At 37.5% G+C, this 13,152-nt stretch overlaps 2 protein-coding genes across 7 annotated transcripts in view; one reads left to right on the top strand and one right to left on the bottom strand.

Moving 5' to 3' along the window:
- The window catches only part of LPGAT1 (lysophosphatidylglycerol acyltransferase 1), a 136,449-nt gene that overhangs the window by 84,538 nt on the left and 38,759 nt on the right, over positions 1-13,152 (top strand). For all 6 annotated transcript variants that reach the window (XM_043484698.1, XM_043484699.1, XM_043484697.1 and 3 more), the window contains exon 3: positions 6,923-7,041. In XM_043484698.1, the coding sequence (XP_043340633.1) occupies positions 6,923-7,041 (119 nt within the window). The remainder of the gene's footprint in view (positions 1-6,922; positions 7,042-13,152) is intronic.
- On the bottom strand, positions 9,028-9,728 carry LOC122451787 (60S ribosomal protein L19). Its single transcript, XM_043484702.1, has one exon. It carries the CDS (start codon positions 9,693-9,695, stop codon positions 9,105-9,107), a length of 591 nt encoding a protein of 196 aa, XP_043340637.1. The 5' UTR covers positions 9,696-9,728; the 3' UTR covers positions 9,028-9,104.

The raw sequence follows: 13,152 nt of genomic DNA, 5'->3' as shown, positions 1-13,152 counted from the left end.
GAGTCTACAGGGTTTTTTGTTGTTGTTGTCTTTTTCTGGTTTTGGTATAAGGGTAATCTTTCCCTTCTTTTCTATTTTCTGGAAGAGATGGTATAAAATTGGTGTTATTTCTTTTTAAAAAGAATAGTGGAATTTGCTAGTGAAATCATTTGGGCCAGAAGAATTATTTTTTGGAAGGTTTTTGACTATAAAATAAATTTCTTTAATAGACTATTTGCTTTATTTTCTTTCACATTAAGGGCTTTTTCTGGTTATCTGGTAATACATGACAATGTGTTCTTATTTAAGAGTTCAGTTCAGTTCAGTCGCTCAGTTGTGTCCGACTCTGTGACCCCATGAATCGCAGCATGCCAGACCTCCCTGTCCATCACCAACTCCTGGAGTTTACTCAAACTCATGCCCATCGAGTCGGTGATGCCATCCAGCCATCTCATCCTCTGTCGCCCCCTTCTCCTCCTGCCCCCAATCCCTCCCAGCATCAGGGTCTTTTCCAATGAGTCAACTCTTCACATCAGGTGGCCAAAGTATTGGAGTTTCAGCTTTCAGCATCAGTCCTTCCAATGACCACCCAGGACTGATCTCCTTTAGCATGGACTGGTTGGATCTCCTTGCAGTCCAAGGGACTCTCAAGAGTCTTCTCCAACACCACAGTTCAAAAGCATCAATTTTTTGGCGCTCAGCTTTCTTCACAGTCCAACTCTCATATCCATACACGACCACTGGAAAAACCATAGCCTTGACCAGACGGACCTTTGTTGGCAAAGTAATGTCTCTGCTTTTTAATATGCTATCTAGGTTGGTCATAACTTTCCTTCCAAGGAGTAAGCATCTTTTAATTTCATGGCTGCAGTCACCATCCGCAGTGATTTTGGAGCCCAAAAAAATAAAATCTGACACTGTTTCCACTGTCTCCCCATCTATTTCCCATGAGGTGATGGGACCAGATGCCATGATCTTAGTTTTCTGAATGTTGATCTTTAAGCCAACTTTTTCGCTCTCCTCTTTCACTTTCATCAAGAGGCTTTTCAGTTCCTCTTCACTTTCTGCCATAAGGGTGGTGTCATCTGCATATCTGAGGTTATTGATATTTCTCCCGGCAATCTTGATTACAGCTTGTGCTTCTTCCAGCCCAGCGTGTCTCATGATGTACTCTGAATATAAGTTAAATAAGCAGGGTGACAATATACAGCCTTGACATACTCCTTTTTCTATTTGGAACCAGTCTGTTGTTCCATGTCCAGTTCTAACTGTTGCTTCCTGACCTGTATACAGGTTTCTCAAGAGGCATGTCAGGTGGTCTGGTATTCCCATCTCTTTCAGAATTTTCCACAGTTTATTGTGATCCACACAGTTGAAGGCTTTGGCGTAGTCAATAAAGCAGAAATAGATGTTTTTCTGGAACTCTCTTGCTTTTTCGATGATCCAGCAGATATTGGCAATTTGGACTATAAAGTTGATTGGCAGCCCTGCTAGTGGTTGAGGCTTGTCCACACTAAGCCTCATTGTAAGATAATGATTGGAATACTTCACTGGAGAGTCCTAAATGTCAGTGTTTTTATATCTTTTCTCATGAGCTTATCAGATTTCCCAGAGAAGACTCTAGCAGTCTCCTTGCTGCCATATCCTGGGGGGTGAGTGGGTAAAAGCTGGGTGTCACAGGGCTTGATCTTTATTTTTAATAAGCACGTGTTCACTCAGTCCTCATGTTGTCTGCACTATTCTCCTTTGTTATTTAACTCACTCTGATTTTATTACAGGGTCATATTGACCTCAGTCATTTTGAACTCTCTTAGTGGTTTTAAATGGGATAGAGGTGGGAGTAGGATGTTTGGACATGTGTAGGGTCTTTGGGGTTGTAACGCAGGATGTTGACCAGCTGTGCTGAAAGTTTTGCAGTGCTGGTGACCGCAGGTAGAATTGCTTCTTCTGAGATACATATCTTCCCTTTGGGAAACTGTCTAGGTTTGAGGTAAAGCAAATCTTTAGGTTTGAGGTGAAACAAATCTGTCTAGATTTGAGGTAAATCAGTTAGAGTTAATATCAGTTATCTTTGACTTTACTGCTCTTTCTTTTCCCAGTCTTGCCAGTGGTGATTCAGATTATATTGGTATTTGAAATTATAAACTATTTTAAAATTTTGTTTTAAGCAGGTGGCTAAAGTAGAAGTAAGAGGTCTAGTTAGGAGGTCACTTTAGAAGTCCAAGAAAGAGGTGTCCATGGCTTGGCCTAGAGTAGAGGTAGTAAAGAAGGAGCAACATAGAGGTTGCAGGATGTGTCTTGGACGTAGAGCTCAAAGGACTTAGATTAAATGTGGAGAATTGAGGAAAGGAAGGAATCAAAGGTGGCCTTAGATTTTTTTTTGAGTTGGTTGGGTGAATGATGATGTCCTTTGTTGAGATGGAGAAGTCTAGGTTAAAGACCTGGTTCTGTATTGAGCATATTAAATTTAAGATGACAGCATCTGGGCCTAAAAGCAATATTGATTCTTTTTTCTTAGTTATCCTTTGCCTCTTTAGTCTGGGTTATTATTTAACTGTCAGGCAAAAAAAAACCAACTTGATTCTTGGCTTCTGTTCCACTCCTTATTGTTGTTGTCCACTAACCTTGTTGTTGAGAACAAATAAGCTTAGGGGACCTAAGCACTAACTTGGTCACCCCGTTTCCTGGTATGATCATGGGCCGTGTCAGGGGCTGTGTGGGCAGTATACCTGTTTGTTCCTCTCCTCAAGGCTCCTCGACGCCGTAAGACACCTGCAGTTACAGCATGATACAGTGGTTTTGAATCCCAGTTCCTCTACTTCCTAACCGTGTAACTTTGAAGATATTGCTTAACCTTTTGTATTTCATTTTCTTCAATTGTAAATTGTGGATAATAGTGTCTATGCCTTTGGGATTTTTGTGAAGGTTAGGTTACATAAGAAAGTAATGTGAATTATTTTCTATTACTAATCATTAATGCCTGACACATAGTAAACATTCTATAAATGATAGCTATTAATATTATTAGTATTTAATTGTATATCTATTTAATAATATATGCTACTATTATTCTTTTAGTTACACAACCCTTCCAAAAGCTATACCTTGAACCTTGCCACCTCAAGTTTAACCTCTTAAAGTGCCAAAAAGGTGTGCTGACCACAGCTTCCCAATATGTTCAGTATTCTTAAAAACATTGCTGCATAAATTCCAGTGATTCTTGTTTATTGGCATACATTAGATTCTCCTGCAGGCTTTCTCAAAATGCCTGGACCCTATTTGTGGAGGTTTGAATAGGATGGGTAAAGGTGGGCATAGAGGGAGGCTTCAATTATCTCTATTATAATAGCCCTCCCTCTGTTTTCTTTTAATGAATCACTCCCTTACTTGCTTCCTCCCCTCCTGTCTCCTCTCTGTTAATCAGTACCGTAAGCTGTTTTCTCATAGCCACCGGTAATGTCCTCTCTCCTTTTTCATCTTCCTCTGCTAACCCCTGACTTTGGATGAGTCCAGTCTAGTCTGCCTCCAATCTGGGCTACTGAAAGCCACAGTTCTGGAGTTTCATGAGATTCTTTCACGTGTTTTTTTTTTTTTTTCTCTCTAATCTTTACTATTCATGTTAGAATACCTGACCTTACGTGAGTGACACAGTAGTTGTATGACTCACTTAATAGTGATTTCAAAGGGAACTTCAGCTGTCGTATAATCTAATTACCCAGGATGTCTGTGATTCTATCAATTATATCTCATTCATTTCACAATAAGTTTGAATAGCATAATGATATCATTATGTTTCTTAAGTGAAAAGCTGAGGCACAGAATCATAAAATAGTTTGTGCCATTAGCTTGCTGATACTGTTTTTGATTTTTGAAAAGCAAGTATGATTATGATTGTGTTATTATGATTGTAAAAAGCAACCTTTCTTCTCCACGTTATTTCTGTTTTGTGGATCAGTATAACAGCTTTAGCAGCAGTGTTTTTAAGGAATTTGTGATGGTTTAATTGTTGTTTTTATTTTCTTTTTGAGATATGAACTATCCTGATCAATTCTAGTCTATAACTTTTGGGGAGATTTATTAATATGTGTGTATGTGTGTGTGTAGTAGGTAATAATATTTGGCTTTGGTTTTTAATAAGAATTTTTAAAAATTCAGTTATAACTAGGGAACTTTTCTTCCAGTTTTTACCCATTTGTTTTTCATTCCCTTTGGAAATAGTGGACCTGACCCAGTTCTTTTTTGAGACTTCATTTCACAGAACAGTATGTTAAAATATTTTTTTCTTACAGTGTAAGAACTGGCAGTCATCCATAGTTTCTGTTCTTTAACGTGAGAATAATTCTATTCCTTGGTTAAGATACTGGCTTCATTATTATACGTACTGGTTTGGATAGCAGGCTATGGTTTGAGGAACACAGCTATTTCATACACAAATAAATGTTTTTTTCTCTGCAAGCATTTTTGAATCTTGATTTTGTGTAGCAGTGATCTTTGAAGTACATAATGGTATGGTAAAAGTATTGGTAAAAGAAGAATGCCATAGATACTAGAAGTGAAATTTATTGTTGAATAAAATTCAGCTTATTATAAAATACAGCATGACTTTATTGCTACATCAGGATAATTTTTAAAAAATTGATCCAGTTACCTTCCCTTGTTTGATTTAGTATTCATGTAAGTCTTAGTATGATAAATTGACATTTAGTTCGAAAAGTAATTTTAGCTAAGTTGTGGCAGAGATAAAATATGTATTGGGTTAACTCTTAATGATTATACCCTTAAACTATTTGTAGAAATGAACATTTAGAAACATTTGTAATATTTAATATTAGATTTCTGTATAATCTTCTGGGTGTTTAAAGTACAGTGTTGTTCTTACAGTTGGTTAGAAAATAACTATTATTTGAAGAGAATAGAATGGAAAAGCGAAATGAGGAAAGTTGAGGAGGGTGGGATATATTAGTTTTAGAGGGCTTCCATAACAAAGTGCCACAAACTGGGGGACTTAAAACAACAGGAATTTATTATCTCAGGGTTCAGGGTTAGAAGTCTGAAGTGTTGGCAGGGATGTTCTGTCTGACGGCTCTAGTGGGAAGGATCCTTCCTTGCCTCTTGCTCAGTTTGGTTGGTTGTCTGCAGTCCTTGGCTTGCAGACGCATCACTGCAGTTTCTGTCTCTGTCGTCACATGGCATTCTCTTTGTGTATCTCTGTCCAAATTTCCCTCATTTTATAAGGACACCAGTCATATTGGATATAGGTTTAGAGCTCGCCCTAATCCAGATTGACTTCCAAACTCTTGTACCAATTTATACTCCCACCCCCCACACATACAATGTATGATATATCAGCTGTTCAGATAAGTTTAAGTAAAGTTAGCTTGTCAGCTAAACTTCACTGGCAACTTGGGAAAGGAAAGGCCACTCTGAAGGAAAGTTGTTGCCACTGGACTGTCCCCAGTGTTCTACCTCTGTTCCTTAAAGATTACTTGACGTCTGTAATGTGGTTTCCATTCTGCATTCATTTAAGAATCTTAAAGTAAAAGGTTTCAGCACACAGTGTTAGCTACTTGTGTTTTAGTAATAACTTCTGAGAGAATGATTATGCAAGTAGATACCACAGCTGATTGAAGGCAAAAGAAGAAGAGGGCGGCAGAGGCTGAGATGGTTAGATAGCATCACTGACTCAATGGACACGAATTGAGCAAACTCTAGCAGATATTGAAGGACAGGGAAGCCTGGTGTGCTGCAGTTCATGAGGTTGCTAAGAGTTGGACAAGACTTAACAACTGAACAATAGTAACAACCACAATTGAAGATATGTTCAACCTAGCTGAAATTCCCTTAATACAAATTTTTAAAATGAAGGCATAGATGCTTTGCTTAGATTTTAATAGAAAGAAAAAATTAGCAGAACTCTTTTCTCAAATGATGTCTTAAGAGGAGCTCCGCTATACTGGGGTGACAGTGAAGTGTGGCTGCGGAGGAGTGGGGGCTGGCAGAGATAAAGCAGGTGAACTCCAGGTCTCCTACCCCTGTTTCCTCCAGAACTATTACACACAGGGAGCCCAGCTTCTTTCCTTATAGCAGGGAGTGAGATGAGTGAATACTAGTGTATATTCAGCCTCTGGTAATTTGTGTCAGACATTTGAAGAACCTAGAAGCTTCTGCATAGAATCCTGATGTTTGAAACTGATGTTTAATTTTATCTTTTGTGTGTGTAGTAAGTGTGCTATAAAATGAGGCATACCTGCTTGGAGATATCACTGTTTTCCTTACAGTATACATAGAGGTTTTGGTGCAATGATTTTTCATCTGGAGATTTTTAATAAATGTAACATCTTTAATTAGTTTTCTTATAAAAGGAAAATGTTTACACATTTTATAATATTTCCTATTTTATTCTAAAGTAGAATTTAAGGATCTTTGGGAACCGCCTCCCAATGGTACTAATAGTTTTGAATTCATTCCCCCAGACTTTTTTCAATGTGTTAAATTACATGTAAATTTTATTCCTTCTTTGAAAAAATGGGATCATATTATATATACTGTTTTGTGATTTGTTTACTTGATAAGAAGTCTTTTGAGGTTAGTGTATAGAGATATTTTCCATTCTTTAATGAATTTATGCTCTTTCATTGTATGAAAATTATCCATTCCCATTGGTGAACTAACTATCCTTTATGCATAATTTTGCCCATTTGGACAAATGTTTCTGTAGAATAAACTCTTAAATTGAATTTCTAAATCAAAGGTATGGCCAATTTACATTTTCATGGATTTTTTTGGGTCTCTCTAAAATATGAACATCCTGATTTTTCTAGGAAATATACTTTTAGGAAATAAACTTTCAGAAGTTTTAATGTGCACCAGTGTTTCTAACATAAGGTTTCTGGAAATAGATAAATCTTTAAAATGACAGCTTTGAAACTTTTTGTCCTTACAGTGATGGAGTGGGGGGAAGATATTAAAACAATTTCAGAAGATGAAGCAGTCATGTTGGTGAACCATCAGGCAACAGGAGATGTGTGCACCCTGATGATGTGCCTCCAGGACAAAGGACTGGTAAGCCATACTGAAGGCAGAGACAGACTGCGGGAAAGGGGTTGACAGAGGGTCAGCTGAGTATCTTACTACAGTTGGGAATGTAGACTTACACTTTAATATGCTTACTTTTCCTGAAAATTTAGAAACATCTTGAAAAAAAATATATTGTGTATATAATTCTAAATCACTCTAAGAGAAATTTATAGACTTAAAGAAAACCAACTGGGATAACGCGGATTATACCTCCATGAAGCTTTTTTTTTTTTTTTTAAAGAACTGAAATGAAAGCAAAGTTAATATGATTCAACATGGGGCTGTCTTGAGGTGAGTGGTGGATTGCCAGTTTGAGAAATCCAACCACATAAGACTGAAGAATAAAATTGGATGGGGAATTAGGTGATCTTGGGGACTTTTAGCCAGAAGAAAGTAAGGTAGATATTGTTTTGAATTTCACTTAGAAAGCAAATTGAAAGGAAAGATAGCACGTCCGTTTTATACAGTGTCTAGGGCTGTGTTTGAACTGTTGATTTCCCATTGCTTATATTAATAACTAAAATATATCTATAAAATGGGAGGATATAAAAGTCAACCCTTAACATTAAAAGAATTAACATCTTAGGAGAAGGTAAAGAGGTTATGTTCATAGAAAAGTAAATAAATAGAAAGTATATAGAATTAATGGAGTTAGTATTTGGCCTAATAATGAAGAAACCAATAGGTATTTTATCAGTGTTTCATGTTCATGGTCACCAACTATAAATATAGAAGAACATCATCCTATAAGATGTCCTCTTAAAGGAACTGATAAACTAGTGATACTTGAAGAGACGGAATAGCAAACAATACTTAATTACAAAGTGAGAAGTATTTGGTGGAAGGTGAGCTCACCATGTACTTGGTGGATATAGAAAACTTTGTGGAGAGAAGGACATAAACTTGACCTGAAAGGTCTGAGTAGAACTTAAGCAGAGTAGTGAAGCAAGGGCCTCTTCCGTAGTGAAATAATCATGGCCAAAACCCAAGGCAAGAATACACCTGGTGTGTTTAGGTCCTCAGAGTTTGATTCAGCAAGTCAAGGGTCAGAAAATGAGATGAGAGTAAATGGAAAAGGTTTGCTTATTATGAAATCTGTTTTTGTTGTTTATCTGAGAAGCAAAGGCATTATTTTGATAGAATGTAGAATAAATTCAATAATTTCTTATATTCAGAATTGTTGAAATAACATCACTGTATAGATATATTTGCATTTATAATAATATATCACCTGTCCTCTAAATTATTGATATTAAAATTTTGTAAAAACTAGTTTTTTGGACTTCTCTGGTGGTCCAGTGGTTAAGACTCTGCTTCCACTGCAAGGGGCATAGGTTCGATCCCTGGTTGGGGAACTAAGATCCCACATGCCGTGAGGTGTGGGCCCCCCCCCCAAAAAAACCCTATTTGGCTTTATATCAAGGAGAACATTTTTATTCTTACTGATAAGATACTTATATTTATAGTGATTTTTCGAGGGCCTATGATGTCTTCCATTGGTTTTTGAGTCTCAAAAAGTGCTTAAAATGCTAAGTATAAATATCCTAACTTTGGTACTGTTAACTTCAGTTTGGCAGAAATGATGACTGTATTAGTCAGAATATAGGTAATCTGAGATTCACCAATATTGTGGACAAAAGAAATTTTGGTTTATTTGTTTGCTTTTGTAAAAAGATTTGTTAGTTGGTCTTCTGCTCATTTTTCTGTCCAGAATTATTCCCATTTTCAGATTAGTTATACTAAATATTTTTTACCATCTGATATTACTAAATAATGTGAAATTTAGAGAATTTTTATCTTGTTTCATAAAGGAGTATTGGAAAAATAAAAGGTAGAACATTATGATCTCTACCTCCTTCCTAGTAAGTGTGGGGCAATATTAATTTATACTCACAAGTAGAAATGTTTACTTGATTAATTGCATACTCCGTGGGCACTTTCTTTTTTTCTTTTTTTTTTTTTTTAGGCAGATAAAGGCTTGTCTTTTATTGAATGAGTGATCTATGCAATTGTCGAGGCCACTATGTACAGCGAAGAGGGGGAGAACTTTATTTCTTGGTCTCTTCCTCCTTGGACAAAGTCTTGATGATTTCCTCCTTCTTGGCCTGGAGCCGCTCTTCCCGGCGCTTTCGGGCTTCCTTGGTCTTAGACCTGCGGGCCTCAGCCTGGTCCGCTAGAAGCTTCTTGCGAGCCTTGTCTGCCTTCAGCTTGTGGATATGTTCCATGAGAATCCGCTTGTTTTTGAACACGTTACCCTTCACCTTCAGGTACAGGCTGTGATACATGTGGCGGTCAATCTTCTTAGATTCACGGTATCGTCTGAGCAGCCGGCGCAGAATTCTCATCCTCCTCATCCAGGTTACCTTCTCGGGCATTCGAGCATTGGCAGTACCCTTTCGCTTACCTATACCCATATGCCTGCCCTTCCGGCGAGCCAAGGTGTTTTTCCGGCATCGAGCCCGGGAATGGACAGTCACAGGCTTCCGGATGATCAGCCCATCTTTGATCAGCTTCCGGATCTGCTGGCGGGAGTTGGCATTGGCGATTTCATTAGTCTCATTGGGGTCCAACCAGACCTTCTTTTTGCCACAGCGAAGGACGCTGGAGGCAAGCCTCTTCTGAAGCCTGAGCATACTCATGGCCGCGGCCGCAGCGGCGAAAGGAAAGGTCCGTGGGCACTTTCAAAGAAAGAAAGCTAATGTCAGTTTAAAACTGGCCCACTAGGGCTTCCCTGGTGGCTCAGATTGTAAAGAATCTGCCTGCAATGCAGGAGACCCAGGTTCAATCCCTGGGTCGGGAAGATCCCCTAGAGAAGGAAATGGCAACCCACTCCAGTATTCTTGCCTGGAAAATCCCATGGACAGAGGAACCCATTGGGTTGCAAAGAGTTGGACATGACTGAGCAAGTAACACTTAAAAAATATTAGTTTAATGGTGATATAAGTGTAGCATAGGTTTTTGAATTCAGGAATTCCTGTGGTGCCTGTCATTATTCCTCTGTGGAGCAGGGGCACTGCTTGCATTTTGGTAGGATGGCACTGTTGTTCTCAACTGTCCTGCTGGAATTGTTTTCCTTATCCGGCTGCAACCTACTGCATGCTAGTAGAACTCCCTAGTTATTGTGACAGCCAAAACTGTCCTTGCAGATTTCTAAACTGGAGAACCATTGACTTTACTAACATTTCAGAATGATATAAAGAATGGAGCCATTTATGTAAGCCTCTACAGATGTTTGAATATGTAGAAAACCATGCTTATGGGTAAAGGATAATTAATGTAGAGGATGAAGCACAAGCTGGAATCAAGATTGCTGGGAGAAATATCAACAACCTGAGATATGCAGATGACACCACCCTTATGGCAGAAAGTGAAGAAGAACTAAAGAGCCTCTTGATAAAAGTGAAAGAGGAAAGTGAAAAAGTTGGCTTAAAGCTCAACATTCAGAAAACTAAGATCATGGCATCTGGTCCCATCACTTCATGGCAAATAGATGGGAAAACAGTGGAAACAGTGGCAGACTTTATTTTCTTGGGCTCCAAAATCACTGCAGATGGTGACTGCAGCCATGAAATAAAAAGACGCTTACTCCTTGGAAGGAAAGTTATGACTAACCTAGACAGCATATTAAAAAGCAGAGACATTACTTTGCCAACAAAGGTCTGTCTAGTCAAGGCTATGGTTTTTCCAGTAGTCATGTATGGATGTGAGAGTTGGACTATACAGAAAGCTGAGCACCAAAAAATTGATGCTTTTGAACTGTGGTGTTGGAAAAGACTCTTGAGAGTCCCTTGGACTGCAAGGAGATCCAGCCAGTCCATCCTAAAGGGGATCAGTCCTGGGTGTTCATTGGAAGGACTGATGCTAAAGCTGAAACTCCAATACTTTGGCCACCTCATGCAAAGAGTTGACTCATTGGAAAAGACCCTGCTGCTGGGAGGAACTGGGGGCAGGAGGAGAAGGGGACAACGAGGATGAGATGGCTGGATGGCATCACCGACTCAATGGATATGAGTTTGAGTAAACTCTGGGAGTTGGTGGACAGGGAGGCCTGGCGTGCTGCAGTCCATGGGGTCACAAAGAGTTGAACATGACTGAGCGACTGAACTGAACTGAACTTTGTCCCTTGGAAATACCTAGCAGTGTTCTGACAGACAACTTGTAAAATGTCGACTGAGTTGACTCAGGCGGCTTGTGTTTACTGACCTCCTTTTTTCAGGAATATGAGTCAAAGGATTAGTTATATTTTCTAAATATTCTAGTACCTTTTTAAGAAATGTCTCTAAAGTGAGGGGTCTTGCCCTTTCATGGCAGCTGATGATAAAACTAAGAATTTTCATTTCTACTAATAGAACTCTATTGGATATGTAATATATATTTATTGACTTGTAATATTTCTGCTAAAATAAGTTAGGACAGAATTATCCGTACAAATCTTAGAAGATAGCTTGACTGTCTTATTGAATTTGTTTTAGGTTACTTTCTAACTGAGGAGGTAAATCCACTATAAATGTAAGATTAAACATAAAAGTTAGTTACTTTAGTGTTGGTTTATTAAACCCAGAGATCAATAATTTGCAACCACACTTCATACTGTGTATAAAGCTCAAAGATTTTACACATGAATCCACTTGCTTTTTGTTTTGTTTCTTGGGAAACTTTTCAGTAAATTCCATTTAGTTCAGATTTCAAATTTATATACACAAAGTAGTTATCATTACAAAGCAAAACAAGATTAAACATGAGATGTTGGTAATTATTTTATTCTGTATTAATTGATTTGAAAATCCGTCTTTCACTGGGCATGTGTCTTTACTTTTTTTAAGTTATTTTATATAGTAAAACTGGTGGAATAGGAGTCATGCAACTGAATTATTTAGTAATGCTGAAAAATTAAGGCAGAAGCTCAAGTATTATATTATTTGTGGGGTTTTATGTTTTTGTAAAAGCAACACATGGGTGTCAATGCTTCATTTTTTCCTTATGTGTTCATACAATTTTGTGCTTAGGGATGGAATTTATGTTTGTTATTCCTGTAGGAACTGAAGTAGAGTTCTTTTGCATTCTTGATTGAGGCTGTAGTTTTCACTTTATTTATTTAAGGCTTATAACAAGGGATGCTATTATCTCAGCAGGGGAGAGCAATTAACGAATTCATTAACTAGATCCTGTTTACACTTCTTTTTAATTTTGAAATTTTGCTTCTCCTCCTGATAGAGTATTAATTCTTATCAGCAATGGATACTCTTATCAGCAATAGATAATATTTTTGTGTTTAAGAAACAGTATTTTTATGGTGATAAAGAGTATGGCTTTGTATAAACTAACAAATACACTTCATAGTAGAATGTGTAAATCACCCTACTGAATTAATTTTTTAAAATGTACAGTGTATTTATTGAGTAAATGAATTGTTTAGTGTTCTTTTTGTTGAACATTTTTATATTTTTGTATTTATATCTTTATATTTTTTGACTTTTAATATTTTAATCATTAAGGTAAAGTCACATTTTATAAAGCCTTAAAAAAGATGTTAACAAAGATATTAAGGCTTTTATAAAGCCTTAATAAAAATGTTAATCGCTCAGTCGTATCTGACTTTGCAGCCCCATGGACTGTAGTGCACCAGGCTCCTCTGTCCGTGGGATTCTCCAGGCAGGGATACTGGAGTGGGTTGCCATTTCCTCCTCCAGGGGATCTTCCTCACCCAGGGATGAAACCCGGGTCTCCTGCATTGCAGGCAGATTCTTTACCATCTGAGCTATTAAGGAAGCCCTTACAAAGCCTTAGTGCTTATTAATTAAACTCATAGCCCTCATTTGATAATTTAGGCATATTGTATTGTTTCAGAATAACTTTACAGGTTATGTAAGAATTACCAGTGATGTTGTTTATGTAGAACAAATTGGAAATCATTAAGTTCAAATTTAAGTTAATTCAGTTTTATCTGTTACCCAGTGATGTATATATCTGTGATTTAAGAATCCAAGACTTGGAATCAAGACCTGTAATTTTTCATGTAGCACTTTATTTGTAGAAATAGCATTAGATTTTAAATATTTAGGTTAATGAAAAGTATGGTTGGATGATTATGCTTAA

The sequence above is a fragment of the Cervus canadensis genome, chromosome 13 (genome assembly GCF_019320065.1).
Source record: "Cervus canadensis isolate Bull #8, Minnesota chromosome 13, ASM1932006v1, whole genome shotgun sequence".
Taxonomy (NCBI): Eukaryota; Metazoa; Chordata; class Mammalia; order Artiodactyla; family Cervidae; genus Cervus; species Cervus canadensis.
The sequence above is the reverse complement of the archived record's forward strand: the minus strand, read 5'-3'. Positions and strand labels throughout refer to the sequence as shown.